Below are 16,380 nucleotides of genomic sequence, written 5' to 3'. Positions count from 1 at the left end.
GCGGGGCGGGGCGGGTTGTTGCCGGAAAGGAACTCGGAGGTGGAGCGGCTTCCGGAAGTGGAATGGCTCCCGCAGGGCTCTTCTGAAGGTCCCAGGTCGTTGCTGAGATGGCGGGCGCAATTGCACCTGCAGTCCCCACCCTGGCTCCACCTTTGGAGCAGCTCCGGTACCTAGCCGGGGAGCTGCGGTTGCTCCTCCCGGGAGTGCGTGGTGAGCGGGCGAAACTGGGACGGGCGACCTCAGGGACTGGCTTAGGTCGGGAAGAGGACCAGATGTAGTGGGGCCCGGGGAGGGGGGGGGGTGCCGAGGTGCCTCCGCTCACGTCTGCTCTTCCTTCTGCCACCGGCCGGCGCACACGCCATACCCACCCAGTCGGCGAAGCCCGGGAGACGACCAAGGAATTCAATCGGGAGACGTTTTGGACGAGACTCAGTGAGTGCCTCTCCTGTTGGGTACTGCCGCCTCGCCTCTTCCAGCGACCTGACCCCTTTCCATCGGGCTTTTCCCTGCCGCATCCTTCTGCAGGGGTGCCTCACCATACCCGCCTCGGCACCTCAGAGGTTGAAATATAAAACATTGATTTTTGGAGGTGTTTTTGAGACGGCCTAGCCGGTGAGGGTGGAGAGGGAGCTCATTATCTTTCAAGTCCGTGCAGCAGCTGTAATCTAATCCTTTTGGCACTAACAACGGCTCCTGCCCTCTCCTCTGTCACTCCCTAGATGAGGCAGCAGTGAAAGTGTCAAGGGAAGCTACGACTCTCACCGAAGTCTTCTCTCGACTTCCACTGCCACTGCCATCCTCACAGGTGGGCTTTAACTATCTGGAATCCTTGTGCTGCCTCGTTATGCTTTAGGAGTCCTCATTTTCTTTCCACCTTTTATGCTAAAAGCTGGGTATTTATTCTTATCTGTCAGATAAGGCTGCAGTTCTCACCTCATAGGATTGTGAGGACCACATTGCCAAGTGCAGTACCTGGCATGGAGTAGGCTGTCTTCTAAAAAGTACTGGTTCAATTTCAAGTTAATTCTGGTTAGTTCCTTTCTGATAATGTTTTTTAAGCCCCTATTATTTGTTTTCACATATATGAAACCATCTGACAGGCAAGTAAGCAGGCTCAGAGGCTCAGGTTTCGGTAAATGAACAGTGGAGTTAAGAGTTAAATTAGACCCTGGCCCGTTGGCTCAGGGGTAGAAGCGTGGGCCCAGCCAGGCGTGTGAAAACCCTGGGTTCCATTCCCAGTCAGGGTATACAGGAAAAGCGACCATCTGCTTCTCCACCCCTCCCTTCTCTGTCTCTCCTACCCACTCCCGCAGCCATGGCTCATTCGAACAAATTGCCAGGCACTGAGGATGGCACCGTGGTCTGCCTAAAGTGCTAAAATAGCTTGATTGCCAAACAACGGAGCAACGGACCCAGATGGATAGAGCATCTCCCCATAGGGAGCTTTCCCAGTCAATCCCAGTCCCTGCGCATGTGGGAGTCTGTCTGCTTCCCTACCTCTCACTTAAAAAAAAAAGAGTCTATCTGATGTCTAAGCTACACCTTTTTGTTATGTTACATAATACTCTTTTTATATTGGATATTTTTATATTTAATCAGTAACCATGTGTACAGTATAAAATTCAAAAGATATCAAAGTTAAGTGTGCTACAAAGTTTCTGTCTCCTCTCTCCAGTTCCTTTTGAATTATTCATACCTGTTCTATGCATATGCACATTTATGTTTTTATGCCTGATTCTTTTTACACAAATGATAGGATGCCAGAAACATTTTTCTGGACCTTACTTTTTCAAAAAGTTAATATAGTTTGCACATTGGTTCTCAGCAGCACATATAAAGTGCTTACTTCTTTGTAATGGTTGCATGGTGTTCAGTAGAATGCACTTAACCATAATTTAACCAATACTCAGTGTGGACATTTAAGTTGTTTTCAACTTGTAACTATTTTAAATAGTGCTGTAAATTGCCTAATACATGCTTGATGTGTGTGTGTATTGGTCTTTTTTGTTTCAGTCATTTTTTGTTTTTCAATTACAAATTGAAAAAATTACAGTTGAAAAAAGTCAATTACAGTTGACTTTTTTTGTTTGTGTGTATATTGGTAAAAAAAATTCTAGAAAGTATTGTAGAATTGTTACAACAAAGAATTTTTGCATCTTAATAACCCTTTATTATAAAACTAATGAAAGTAAACATGTTGACTGTGACCAGATATGCCCTTTGCCCAGTTTTTCTACTTAATTTGCGATAAGGTTATTTAAAAATTGCATAGTCATTGCCTTGATTTTTATAGTCAATAGTTTTCTTTCTAAGCTATATATCCAGAGTTTTGAAATGGAAAAATATTCTTTTGCTGTATCTACAGTGATGAACTCTCTCCCCCTTCATAACTCAGAGATTTGTGATGAGGAAACAGGAGATTAATTATATAAGCGTATTTAAAAGCTTTGTGGAAGAAAGTCAATAATTGTTTCAAAGGGAGTAGTGATGTTACCTTATTTTCTTATCTGCCAACTCTTTTCTTTCAAATATACTTAGGGCTTGCTGCTAAAATTTACAGCTAATAAGACACCGTGAGGAGGCAGCACAGAACTATTTTCTGTATATGCTCAAGCCAGCGTTTCAGTCCAATGGGAAATAGAAGTTGGTTTTATTTGAATTATGTATATTTAAATCACAATTGCTTTCTTAGGATTTTAATCCATTAGTCTTACTGAATAATGGTTTTATTTTTAATCCCAGTTCCATGTGGACTGGCATTTTTATAAAATTATGTGTTTGGATGTTGAAGCAATGTCAAACTGCCATACAAGTTTCTAAACCAGGGGTCCCAAACTACGGCCCGCGGGCCACATGCGGCCCCCTGAGGCCATTTATCCGGCCTCCACTGCACCTCTAATAGGGGTATCTCTTTCATTGGTGGTCAGTGAGAGGAGCACAGGATCCATCCTCATCTTGTGCTCCGGGAGTACTGTATGTGGCGGCGCCACAAAGCGCAGCATGGCTCACGTACAGTACTACTTCCGGTGACGTGGGATGCACACATCACGGCTCCGGAAGCGCGTCATATCACCTGTTACAGCTAGCAGTGACAAATATGGAACAGGACATTGACCATCTCATTAGCCAAAAGCAGACCCATAGTTCCCATTGAAATACTGGTCAGTTTGTTGATTTAAATTTACTTGTTCTTTATTTTAAATTTTGTATTTGTTCCCTTTTGTTTTTTTACTTTAAAATAAGATATGTGCAGTGTGCATAGGGATTTGTTCATAGTTTTTTTTTATAGTCCGGCCCTCCAACGGTCTGAGGGACAGTGAACTGGTCCCCTGTGTAAAAAGTTTGGGGACCCCTGTTCTAAACACTCTCATCAATCATTGTACTTACCCATCCCAGACTGGTAAACAGTTTATGGACTGGCACCATTCTGTAGAGCAGTGTTTTTCAACTGCTGGTTCATAGACTGATCTGCCAGAAATTTTGTGCTGGTCCACAAAATAGTTAACCACCTTGATGTTGTATAAAGATTACAGGTCCAGTGATCTTAGTTGAATTCGCTTATGCTCAGAGTGATTTCTGCTTTAGTGGTCCCCAAAATAATTCTATTTTCACTGGTTTCCAAGTGTAAAAAGGTTGAAAATCGCATAGCACTGTCTTAGAATTTAGTAGCGAAGTGAGGACAAGGGAAATAAGAGAAAGTCAGTGACTGCTTAGAAGGAAAATAGTAGACACTGAGCTCTAGAGTCCATTATTACCTTTAGGTGTATTTTGTGACCCTGCTAGAGAAACGGAGACAGGCACCTAGTTAATCATCTAAAAGGATTGGCAAACTTTATCTGGGAAGGGCCACATGGTAAATATTTAGGCTTTGCAGGTTAGCTACTCAACTCTGCCCTTGTAGTGGGAGCACAACTAGAGATAATATATAAACAAAAGAATGTGGCTGTGTCCCAATAACTTTATTTAAAAACACTGACAGTATACCTGATTTAGACCGTGGACCATAGTTTGTCAACTCCTGGTCTAAGGTAAGGTGAATATTTTACAACAGAAATCAAAAATAAATTTTCCCAGCTGTTTCTCAGTGTTTTGTTGAAATACCAGGTCAGAACCTGGTGTCCATCTAACTTCTTATCTGGTATATGATGAGAATAGCACAAGGCCTAACTCATAATAGGACTTCAGGAGGTGTTTGTAATGCCATACAGATGTCTGCTTTCTTCCACAATAGAAGGGTTGACCACATTATTCTAATCCATTTCCTTTTTTAATTAATTCTTTTTTTAAAAATTTTATTTAGAAAATTAAATTTAACAAGGTGACATTGATCAATAAGAGTACATAGATTTCAGGTAAACATTTCTGTAGCATTTAAACTGTTATGTTGTATACCCATCACCGAAAGTCAAATATTTTCCATCACTATATATTTTTCCCTCTTTACTCCCTCCCCCCACACCTCCTCCCCACTCTCCTCCCCTGGTAACCACTTCACTTTTATCTATGTCCATAAGTCTCAGTTTTATATCCCAGCTATGTGTGAAATCGTACAGTTCTTAGCCTTTTCTGATTTGCTTATTTCACTCAGTATAATGTTCTCAAGTTCCATCCATGTTGTTGTAAATGGCACTATGTCATCATTTCTTATGGCTGAGTAGTATTCCATATCACATCTTCTTTATCCAATCCTCTATCGAAGGACACTTTGGTGGTTTCCATGTCTTGGCCACTGTGAATAATGCTGTGATGAACATGGAGATAGATGCATGTGTCTTTACATACCAATGTTTTTGAGTTTTGGGGGTAGATACCCAGTAGAGGGATCGCTGGGTCATATGATAGTTCTATTCTTAATTTTTTGAGGAACCACCATACTTTCTTTCATAATGGTTGTACCAGTTTACATTCCCACCAGCAGTGAATAAGGGTTCCTTTTTCTCCACAGCCTCTCCAACACTTGTTATTACTTGTCTTGTTAATAATAGCCAATCTAACAGGTGTGAGGTAGTATCTCATTGTATTTTTGCTTTGCATTTCTGGAATAGCTAGTGAAGATGAGCATCTTTTCATATATCTGTTGGCCATTTGTATGTCCCTTTGGGAGAAGTGTCTGTTCAGGTCCTCTCCCCATCTTTTAATTGGATTGTTTGCTTGTTTGTTGCTGAGCTTTGTGAATTCATTATATATTTTGGATATTCACCCCTTATTGGAGCTGTTGTTTGCAAATACCATCTCCCATTTAGTTGGCTGCCTGTTTGTTTTGTCAATTTTCTTTAGCAGTACAGAAACTTTTTAGTTTGGTATAGTCCCATTCATTTATTTTTGCTTTTACTTCCCTTGCCTTTGGGGTCAAATTCGTAAATTGTTCTCTACAGCCAAGATCCATGAGTTTAGTCCTCTTTTCATTCTAAAATTGGTCCCCTTCTTCATAGGAAGCCCAGAGGCTCTGTGAACAAGTTCGTGCTGCTATTGAGGCAATAATTGCAGTATACTATTCACTTCCCAAGGATCAGGGTAAGCCACTGTGTACATGTGAGTATTCAGTTTATAGGTTAGATCTTTGCTTAATATGACAGTTTATGTCCTGAGACTTTACTTTTTCTTCAATTTGAACATGTAATGAACTTTCATAAAATGCAAAGATAACTTTATAATGTAAGTAACCTCTATAAATAAGCCTTTAGCTATAGATGCTGCCTTGCCCAACTCTTAAGATTTTTAATTCTCACTGGCTCCTTCTTCTCTAACCCAAGATGCTAGCTGGGTCTCAGCCCCATATCCAGGCTCAGGCCATCCTCAATCTCTACTGGGGAAATCAAACTCTGTTTCTGAGTCCACCCCCCCCCCCTTTTTTTTAGCGAGAGAGAGGGACAAACAGGAAGGGGGAGAGAGAGATGAGAAGCATTGACTCATAGTTGCATCACTTTAGTTGTTCATTGATTCCTTTCTCATATGCCTTGACCAGGGCACTTCAGCCAAGCCAGTGACCTCTTGCTCAAACCAGCAACCTTTGGGCTCAAGCCAGTGACCATGGGATTGTATCCATAATCCCACGGTCAAGTCAGCAACCTCGCGGTTTCGAACCTGGGTCTTCAGCGTCCCAGGCCGCCACTCTATCCACTCCACCACCACTGGTTAGGCAATGTGTAGATTGAGTTCCCTTATACATTAAGTGGCCTTCTGCTTGCCTGTACATCCATGCCTTGATTATAATCATGGCAAAATTATAAATCGGTACATGTCTCGTGGATCATTAGGGTTACTCAAAAATGGTTAAAACTTCAAGTATTTTATACACAAGTATCAAGGGACCACTGTCCTTAATGAATGAATACATGCTGTCATGGAAATATTTTGTTCTAAGTCTCTTTTGGAAAACAGCATTCGGGAATGGTGGGAAGAGCAAGAAAATGACACGGGGGTATAAATCAGACCTGAGTTTTCTGTGGGCACTCCAGTTAAGACATGTGGATGTGCACATTACCTTAAGTTCTGTAATGCTTAGACTCTCAGGAGAGCAGGTGGTGACTTCTGGAAAGAAGACCAGACTGCTTAGTCTTTAGGTTTGACTACAGGAATCACCCTGAGAAAGCTGGTTCGGAGCACCACTTTGGACATCGTGGATGGCATGGCTCAGCTTGTGGAAGTGCTTTCCATCACTCCAGCTCAGAGGTAGTCATGCTGCAGTTGGGTTATTAGTGGGGTTCCTTGTTTCAGGGAGGGAAAAAACTCATTTCAATAGCATAGTTACTGTTAACTAAGAATTATGACCAGGGGGAAGGAGCTCTTTAGAAGACAGCTAGTTTATTGATATATCTTTATTGATTCCTTTCTGCAGCCCAGAGAACAGTGACCTTATTTCCTGCAACAATGTCTGGGCTGCATGCCAGCAGGTGCCTCAGTTACCAAGAGGTGAGTAAGAGTGGAAAGTGGACCATTTACTCTGCTGGCCAAAGCAGACAGACCTCTCATACTGGCTTCCAGTTTTGTATCATGTATGTATTTTAACTTATATTGATATAAGGACTTTAGGGAAATACATATAATTTATCACCAGTACCAAAAGATAGGTATTAATAGTTTCTGACATTCTTTTTAGTTCTCATACTTCTGAATTCAGTCTACTCTGTGGCTCTGTCTCTTTTTTTTGTGTGTGTGTGACAGAGTCAGAGCGAGAAAGTAAGGGACAGATAGGGACAGACAGGTAGGGAGAGAGGTGAGAAGCATTAATTCTTCGTTGCAGCACCTTAGTTCATTGACTGCTTTCTCATATGTGCCTTGACCGGGGGTACGAGAGGGAGGCTACAGCAAAGCAAGTGACCCCTTGTTCAAGCCAGTGACCTTGGGCTAAAGCCAGCAACCTTGGGCTTCAAGCCAGTGACCGTGGGGTCATGTCTATGATCCATTGCTAAAGCCAGCACCCCTGCACTCAAGCCAGTGAGCCCGCACTCAAGCTGGATGAGCTTGCACTCAAGCCAGTGACCTAAGGGTTTCAAACCTGGGTCCTCTGTGTCCCAGTTCGACACTGTACACTCGCCACCGCCTTGTTAGGCTTGTGGCTCTGTCTTTTGTTGAACAAATGTGGTTTGTTCTTCTGGTCCTGCCCTAGGATCGGTATTATGGGACACACTGAAGCAGTTATAAGGTAGACCCAGCTAGTCCAAAAGCTGTGGTCATCCATGAGGACCATGATGAGAAACACCATGTGATCATTTTACTTATTCTTGTAGTGAATGATGAAAAGCTTTTTAACCCTTTGGGTACCCAAAGGATGTAAATGAGAATTTTACATTAAACCATTGGCATTGCTGGCTGTCATTGGCATTCCCTTAAAATGAGAATGCTTTTGGTTGCCCTTTGCAAACTTAAGAGAATTGTTGGGTTTCTTCTCTAATTCTAGTGCTTCTGATTTTTTTACTTACAGATGACAAAGCTGCAGCCCTTTTGATGCTGACAAAGAATGTGGATTTAGTGACAGATGCACACGAGGAAATGAAACAGGTGAGGAGACTAAGGTATTTGCTGGTCATTGGAAAGCAACTCTGTGACTAGAAGATGAAAATTGGTTATACAGAGAGTAGATGTCCTGAGCATTGGCCAATTAAGTCCCATTTTCACTCCTGTCCTCCATCTTTCACCTCTAGCCCATGCTGGAGTGTGGTTTAGTACCACTCCCTTCTGTTTTATTACTGGAGTAGGAGTGTGAAAGGGTTTATGCAGTGATCCAGCTCTTGTCACCATTAGTGAAGTAGCTGGCTGAGGTTTGGGTGCAAGTCACACCTAATGCTGAAAGTACAGTGGGGTGTGGGTTTTTTTGGCATTTACATAAATCATAGTATGTCTTAGGCCATGGAAGAACCTGACCCTTACTGTGACCTCTTGAATGACATTGAAGAAGACGACAATGGTGATTATATATTGGGACGTCCAAACAATCAGGACGTATATTGGTCAGAGGAAGATCAAGAGCTCATAATCCCATGCCTTGCACTGGTGAGAGCATCCAAAGCCTGTCTGAAGAAAATTCGGATTGCAGTGACAGAGAATGGGAAGAAGGACCAGGTGGCCCAACTGGATGACATAGTGGATATTTCTGATGAGATCAGCCCTAGGTAAGTGTAAACCCCACCTGAAATATCTGAGCACAGTGTTCTGATCTCAGCTTGTGCTGTCACCCCAGGGTTTTCCCCCGTTTCTTTATTTTAAAAAATCTTTAAACTTACAGAAAAGTTGAAAAGGTATTGCAGGTTCTAGCTGGTTGGATAGTGGTAGAGTGTCAGCCCAGCATGTGGGTGTCCCAGGTTCGATTCCCGGTCAGGGCACATAGGAGAAGTGACCATCTGCTTCTCCACTCCTCCCCCTATTGCCTCTCTCTCTCTCTCTCTCTCCTCCTCCCTCTTGCAGCCATGGCTCGATTGGAGCCAGTTGGTCCTGGGCGCTGAGGAAGACTTGATGGCCTCCGCCTCAGGTGCTAAAAATGGCTCGGGTTTCAATGGAGCAAGGGCCCCAGATGGGCACAGTATCTTCCCCTAGTGGGCTTGCCAGGTGTATCTTGGTTGGGGTGCATGTGGAAGTCTGTCTCTGCATTCCGTCCTCTCACCAAATAGGTAGGTAGGTAGGTAGGTAGGTAGGTAGGTAGGTAGGTAGGTAGAAAGATAGAAAAGGTATTGCAGCAAACACCCATATATCTTTTATCTAGATTCACTTATTTTTCACATTATTTTCTTTCTTTTTTTTTCGTTTGTGACAGAGACAGAGAGAGGGACAGACATTGATAGACAAGACAGGAAGAGGGAGAGATGAGAAGCATCAACTCTTCATTGGAGCACCCTAGCTGTTCATTGACCGCCCTCTCATATGTGCCCTGATTGGGGGGGGGGGGCACAGCAGAGCAAGTGACCCCTTTCTCAAGCCAGTGACCATGGACTCAAGCCAGTGATCATGGGGTCATGTCTATGATTCCACGCTCAAGCCAATGACCCCATTTTCAAGCTGGTGAGCCCATGCTTAAGCAGGCAAGCCTGCATTCAAGCCAGATGAGCCCATGCTCAAGCTGGTGACCTTGGGGTTTTGAGCCTGGGTCCTCCACGTCCCAGTCCGGCGCTCCATTCACTATGCTACTGCCCGGTCAGGCCACATTATTTTCTGTATTGCTTTATTTCTCTGTAGGTAGATACCCCTGAACCATTTGAGAGTAGGTTGCAGACATTAATGTCATTTCATCCCTAAATACTTTTCTTTAAATTAAATTTAATGGGATGACATTGATCAAAAAGAGTACATAGGTTTCCAGTGAATGTCTCTATAGTATTTGAACTGTTGATTGTGTTCTGTGTCCGTCATCCAAAGTTAAATGATTTTTCATCACCATATATTTGTCCCTTTTTTCTCCCCTCTGCCTCTCTCAGGTGACCATTTCTGTTTATCTAGGTCCATGAATCTCAGTTTTATATCCCACTTATGTGGAATATATATTTGTCCCTCTTTACTCCCCTCCCCAAATACTTTTGTGTGTGTGTGTGTGTGTGTGTGTGTGTGTGTGTGTGTGATAGAGACAAGAGAGGGACAAATAGAAACAAACAGACAGGAAGGGAAAGAGATGAGAAGCATTAGTTTTTTGTTGTGGCTCCTTAGTTGTTCATTGATTGCTTTCGCATATGTGCCTTGACAGTGGGGCTCCAACTGAGCCAGTGACCTTTGGGCTCAAGCCAGCAACCATGGGGTTATGTCTATGATCCCACACACAAGCTGGTGACCCCACATTCAAGCCAGATAAGCCTGTACTCAAGCTGGCGACCTTGGAGTTTTAAATCGGGGTCCTCATTGTTCCAGGTCAAAGCTCTATCCAGTGCACCACCACCTGGTTAGGCGGCTTGTTTCTTTCTTGTTTCTTGTTTTGACAGAGAGAGAGGGACAGATAGGGACAGACAGACCGGAAGGGAGACAGCCAAGTCTTCTTTGTGGTTCCTTAGTTGTTCATTGATTGCTTTCTCATATGTGCCTTGACCATGGGCCTTCAGCAGACTGAGTAACCCTTTGCTTGAGCCAGCAAGCTTGGGCTCATGCTGACGACCTTGAGCTTCAAGCCAGCAACCTTTGGACTCAAGCCAGCAACCATGGAGGTCATGTCTATGATCTCATGCTCAAGCTGTGACCCCACGCTTTAACCGATGAGCCTCTGCTCAAACTAGCAACTGTAGGATTTCGAACCTGGGTCCCCTGCATCCCAGTCCAACGCTCTGCGCTGCCGCCTGGTCAGGCAACCTAAATACTTTTTATTCTTATTATGTTCAAGGAATTTAACATTGAACTGTTTTATCTGGACAGCGAGGAAATAAACGTTTTGCCACAAAATTAAGTAGTCAGATTAAGGAGTGTTTATCCTAAGGCTGGCAACCACGAGTGGATTCACATCCTAAAGAACTCGTGGCCCCGAACAAACTCAGGGGTTTGCTTTTAAAGGCAGAAAGACCTGGCCGGTTGGCTCAGCGGTAGAGCGTCGGCCTAGCGTGCGGAGGACCCGGGTTCGATTTCCGGCCAGGGCACACAGGAGAAGCGCCCATTTGCTTCTCCACCCCTCCGCTGCGCTTTCCTCTCTGTCTCTCTCTTCCCCTCCCGCAGCCAAGGCTCCATTGGAGCAAACATGGCCCGGGCGCTGGGGATGGCTCTGTGGCCTCTGCCTCAGGCGCTAGAGTGGCTCTGGTCGCAATATGGCGACGCCCAGGATGGGCAGAGCATCGCCCCCTGGTGGGCAGAGCGTCGCCCCTGGTGGGCGTGCCGGGTGGATCCCGGTCGGGCGCATGCGGGAGTCTGTCTGACTGTCTCTCCCTGTTTCCAGCTTCAGAAAAAATGAAAAAAAAAAAAAATAAATAAAGGCAGAAAGAAGCGAGGGGAGGGAGCGAGCACCTAGCCAAAGCAGTTTTACAGAATTGAAACAGGCTTTTGGTTATCTTTGAAACAACCTAGGGAGAGAGTGCTCAGCGAAGCATTTTATAAACAGCAAAAGAATGTACTCAGTTATCTTGGCCTTTTATAGAGGTTATTAGGGCAGCATCCTGAGGGCTTTCCAGAATCTAGACGTTAGTAAACATTTATGGCCTTTACAGAACTCTTCATTTACTCATCTGTAAATCTTTGAAAACTCATTCTATGGTCAGGGATATAGTGTTTCTACATTTCAGAACAAATTAATATTATGTAATCTTCAAATTTTCCTAGTTGTCTCTAAAGTATCTCATAGCTTTTTTTTCTTTTTTAAGTGAGAGTATGGGAGTAGGGGAGATAGACAGACTCCCGCATGCGCTCCAACTGGGATCCACTTGGCAACTCCCATCCCACTGAGCCAACTGGCCAGGGCCAACATTGACCTTTTTTAAAATCCAATTTAAAAAAATTAACGATAACAGTTGAAAAGAATTATAGAGAATATCCAACAATCTGGATTCATGTGAGATTCATGGATTCATTTTTTTTTTTCCATGATGATAGATTATATTTAGGGTGAAGATTTTTTGTCAAGAATAACATAGTTGGTCTGACCAGGCGGTAGCACAGCGGATAGAGCATTGGACTGGGATGCAGAGGACCCAGATTCAAGATCTCAAGGTTGCCAGCTTGAGCGTGGGCTCATCTGGTTTGAGCTAAGCTCACCAGCTTGGACCCAAGGTCTCTGGCTTGAGCAAGGGGTTACTCGGTCTGCTGTAGCCCCACGGTCAAAGCACATATGAGAAAGCAATCAGTGAACAACTAAAGCAGGGGTCCCCAAACTTTTTACACAGGGGGCCAGTTCACTGTCCCTCAGACCATTGGAGGGCCGGACTATAAAAAAACTATGAACAAATCCCTGTGCACACTGCACATATCTTATTTTAAAGTAAAAAAACAAAACAGGAACAAATACAATATTTAAAATAAAGAACAAGTAAATTTAAATCAGCAAACTGACCAGTATTTCAATGGGAACTATGCTCCTCTTACTAACCACCAATGAAGTGCGGCAGGGCCGGATAAATGGCCTCAGGAGTCCACATGTGGCCCCGGCCGTAGTTTGGGGACCCCCTGAACTAAGGTGTCACAATGAAAAACTAATAATTGATGCTTCTCATCTCTCTCTGTTCTTGTCTGTCCCTATCTATTTCTCTCTCTGACTCTCTCTAAAAAAAAAAGAAAAGAAAAAGAATAACATAGTTGAGCAATTGTGTTTCTAGTTGTGTCACCCTGGGAGGCACATGATGTCAGTTTGTCCCATTATTGATGGTACTAAATTTGATCATTTGGTTAAAGTGCTGCCCACTTTGGTTGCAGTATATGGATGAACCCCTCCTGAATTAGTTATTAAATTGATGGTTTCAGATTCTCACATTTTTAAATGAATTAATCATGTCTTCTCCTAGTGAAATGGGGTATGTATGTGTTCAATAAATACCCATTGAATTGATTCTTTATTGGTTGCCCAATTTAAGGAACTGATAGACATTTCTGGGCAGTCATTTTCTTATTATTTGTTGAAAGGCAGAAACCGCAGGACAAACTGAAAACACAAGTCTAACGTGTTCCAAAAGGAAAGTTTATTTTAAAAGTGTTTGGATGCTAGTGCACTGAGACCACAAAGGATGTCAGCCCTGAGCTAAGGGAGGGAGTATTAAGATATAGGGGTTGCCTGCACCTGGACATGCTCAGATTAGCATATTGAGGTTTGTGGTATTGGTCACTGACTGCAGGAGGAGGGGAATTCTGCAGAAACACAAGTTATTTTTGATATAGCATAGGCTTAATCAGCGTGGTCCTTTCCAGTGTCCTTGGTAGATTTTGAAGACAGCCACAAGGTCAAGAATTTCCCAGGAACAGCCTGGTACTGGCATCCCTGGGCCTATGGCTAGGCTTTCATGAACAGCTATTGTGATTTAAACTTCCGTAATTGTCAGGTCTCTCCCCAATGCAAGCTTTCCCTGACATTCCTACTGGGGTAAACTTTTTGCTACATTTCAGAGTGAAGGCCTGGAAGATACTAAGAGAATTCTCATTCCTCACAGTGGGGAATGAGAATGGGCTTTGAGCCCTAGTGGGAAGTTGGGTGAGGGGAATTTGAGCTCTAAAGGGGCTCTGGATCTACAGGAGCCAGCTTAAACCTAACAGTTGCATCCTTAGTTGTGTACTGGAGGCTACCTAGATGAGCTTTGTTTCTTTTTTGTTGTTGTTAATGGTTATTTCTGCTTTCCTCCTTTAGTGTAGATGACTTGGCTCTGAGTATATATCCACCTATGTGTCACCTGACTGTGCGAATCAGTGTAAGTACCTACACTGGGAGGCCAATTGGTAGAATTTCACCAATTACTAGTATTTCCTTTAAACTATAGGGAATATATTTGTTACACTTTGATGTAAGTATAACAGTAATATCATAGTTCTTATATGTGTTTGTGCTTGATAAAAATTTGCTGAATTATAATAGCCACGAGCTCTGGTAGTACTTTCTTTCATAACCCCTTAGGTAATCATTTAGAAAAATCCAAAGACCTTATAAAATGTTTCCTTGAAAAGAAAATCTTAATTACTGTAGTGCTTTTGGATCTTCTCAACCTGAAATCACATGTTTGTAACTTCTACTGTAGGCAGAAATAAGTGTTCTAGAAAAAAATTTTGTTCTAATATAAACACATTAGGTGATTTAACTACCAGAGATCATGTTCTTTATTAAAATCTTATTTTATTGTATTCTTTCAAGTCCTGGGTTCTGTGTTAGAATTTTAGTATCTTATTTTTATAAACTCAAGTTCTTATCTCTAATGTTATTGAAAAGAGGAGTAAAACTGCCAAATGGCTTATATTCTACAATCAGACATAACAATTCTAATTACAGTATGTTTGATAAGTTAGTGGAATTTCATTAAATGTAGCTTCACAATGTACAAACACCTCAAAAGAAGGTAGGATCCTTTGGGGCATTAACTTTTCAAATTTGTATTCATTTTTAAAAAACTGACTTTCTAAGAAATAAACATCTTTAGCAATATGCCTTCTCAATTACCCTGAATAAAAAATTTAAATACTATATATCGTAAAAAAATTTAAATACTATATTTAAGTACTATATATTGATTACATACATACATCTTTATATTATTTTGTCATTGGTGTTCTTAAAATTATGTACTTAGATTTTTAAAAAGAAAAACATTAGTTGTTTCTGCTATATGTTCTGAACTATCAGAGGTAAGGACAAATTCAGATTATATACTTATTTTTGCTGTTTTTCTTAATAAAAATATTTTTAAAAAACATATAAAATGTTACAGCAACAATATTAATAAGACATTGCTAAATATAAAAGAATACAAAATCAGGGTGAACCTTACCATAAATATAAAACTTCTCTGTTTCTTTTCTAGTCTGCAAAACTTGTGTCTGTTCTAAAGAAGGCACTTGAAATTACAAAGTGAGTATGAGGACTTCTCCACAAATAGGTTTTTGAAAATAAACCTATCCAGCCTTTCTCAACTCCCAAACCTCCATTTCAAGGGGCGGATGCAGAATTTTCTTTCTTGTTTTGTTTTATTTCTTTTGTATTTTTCCAAAGTGAGAAGTGGGGAAGGGGGTGCAGACAGACTCCTGCAGGCGCCCAACCAAGATCCACTGGGCATGCCCACCAGGTGCTGATGCTCGCGCCCCCCCCCCCCCCAAGGCGTTGCTCTGCTGCACTTGGAGCCATTCCAGCGCCTGAGGCAAAAGCCATGGAGCCATCCTCATTGCCTGGACCAACTTTACTCCAGTGGAGCCTTGGCTGCAGGAGGGAAAGAGAGAGAGAAAGGAGAGGGGGAAGGGGGAAGAAGCAGATGGGCACTTCTCCTGTGTGCTCTGGCCAGGAATTAAACCCGGGACTTCCACATGCTGGGCGACGCTCTACCGCTGAGCCAGCTGGCCAGGGCCATAGTTTTCTTTCAACTTAAGTTGTCAAACAGCTAAGTTTCTGTAAAGAAACTTGCCTTTTCTTAATATATAGGCAGTCCCCAGGTTACAAACAAGATAGATTCTGCAGGTTTGAAAATGTTTAAGTATTTATTTGCGCAGAAAGCTAAAAATAGATACTGTGTTAAGACAAACATCTAAGTTGCATTTAATAGGTAAATGTACCTGTTCGAACTTACATACAAATTCAACTTTAAGAACAAACCTACATAATCTATCGTGTTCAGAACTCGGGACAGCCTATAGTTCCTCTGTGCTTCCTGTTAAGGATAGGTTTTCCCTTGACAGTATAATAAATTTCACTTCTCTTTTTTCCCATTTCATTCACAGAGCAAGTCATGTGGCCCCACAGACAGAAGATAGTTGGATTCCTTTACTCATTGATGCCATTGATCATTGCATGAACAGAATCAAGGAACTCACTCAGAATGAACTTGAACTATGAGTTTTCAGGCTCATTTGTCTCCTCTTCTCTCTCTTTCTTGTTTTAATAGCCAGGTTCTTATGTCTACTTTTAAAATGGGGCTAGAATGCTTTCTGGCTGAAAGGGAATTCCTGTTTATACTTATCAAGAGACATTATTACCAAAGATTGTTAGTCCAGACTGGCAATTATTTATAAAACATATGAGTGTGATATATTTTTCTGTGCTTGATACAAAAGATGATGGCATGAGTTTGTGTTCTTGAATCTCCTCCCAGAGGTTCTTGGGGAAGCTGCCTTATTCCCTATTTGCAATCAAGTGTGTAGTTTCATTGTTAAAGTTTTTGGCAGTTTCAATAAAATGCTAATGTGCCAGTGGTTAAATGAGCACCTTTCCAAAGTTTCTACCAGAAATACAAGTTGAGACTATGACATTGCTTTCCTTTGGGGGTTATAAGCATGAAGATCTAATTCTGATCAGAAGTATACTTA

At 42.2% G+C, this 16,380-nt stretch overlaps 1 protein-coding gene across 1 annotated transcript; it reads left to right on the top strand.

The window, feature by feature from the left end:
* Positions 1-24: 24 nt before the first annotated feature.
* On the top strand, positions 25-16,275 carry CCNDBP1 (cyclin D1 binding protein 1). The gene is made up of 11 exons (XM_066276892.1): positions 25-210; positions 373-432; positions 720-805; positions 5,433-5,514; positions 6,576-6,672; positions 6,839-6,912; positions 7,925-8,001; positions 8,347-8,612; positions 13,727-13,787; positions 14,889-14,935; positions 15,796-16,275. Exons 1-11 carry the CDS (start codon positions 108-110, stop codon positions 15,908-15,910), a joined length of 1,068 nt encoding a protein of 355 aa, XP_066132989.1. The 5' UTR covers positions 25-107; the 3' UTR covers positions 15,911-16,275.
* The last annotated feature ends 105 nt before the right edge of the window (positions 16,276-16,380 follow it).

The sequence above is a fragment of the Saccopteryx bilineata genome, chromosome 4 (assembly GCF_036850765.1).
Source record: "Saccopteryx bilineata isolate mSacBil1 chromosome 4, mSacBil1_pri_phased_curated, whole genome shotgun sequence".
NCBI lineage: Eukaryota > Metazoa > Chordata > Mammalia > Chiroptera > Emballonuridae > Saccopteryx > Saccopteryx bilineata.
The sequence above is the reverse complement of the archived record's forward strand: the minus strand, read 5'-3'. Positions and strand labels throughout refer to the sequence as shown.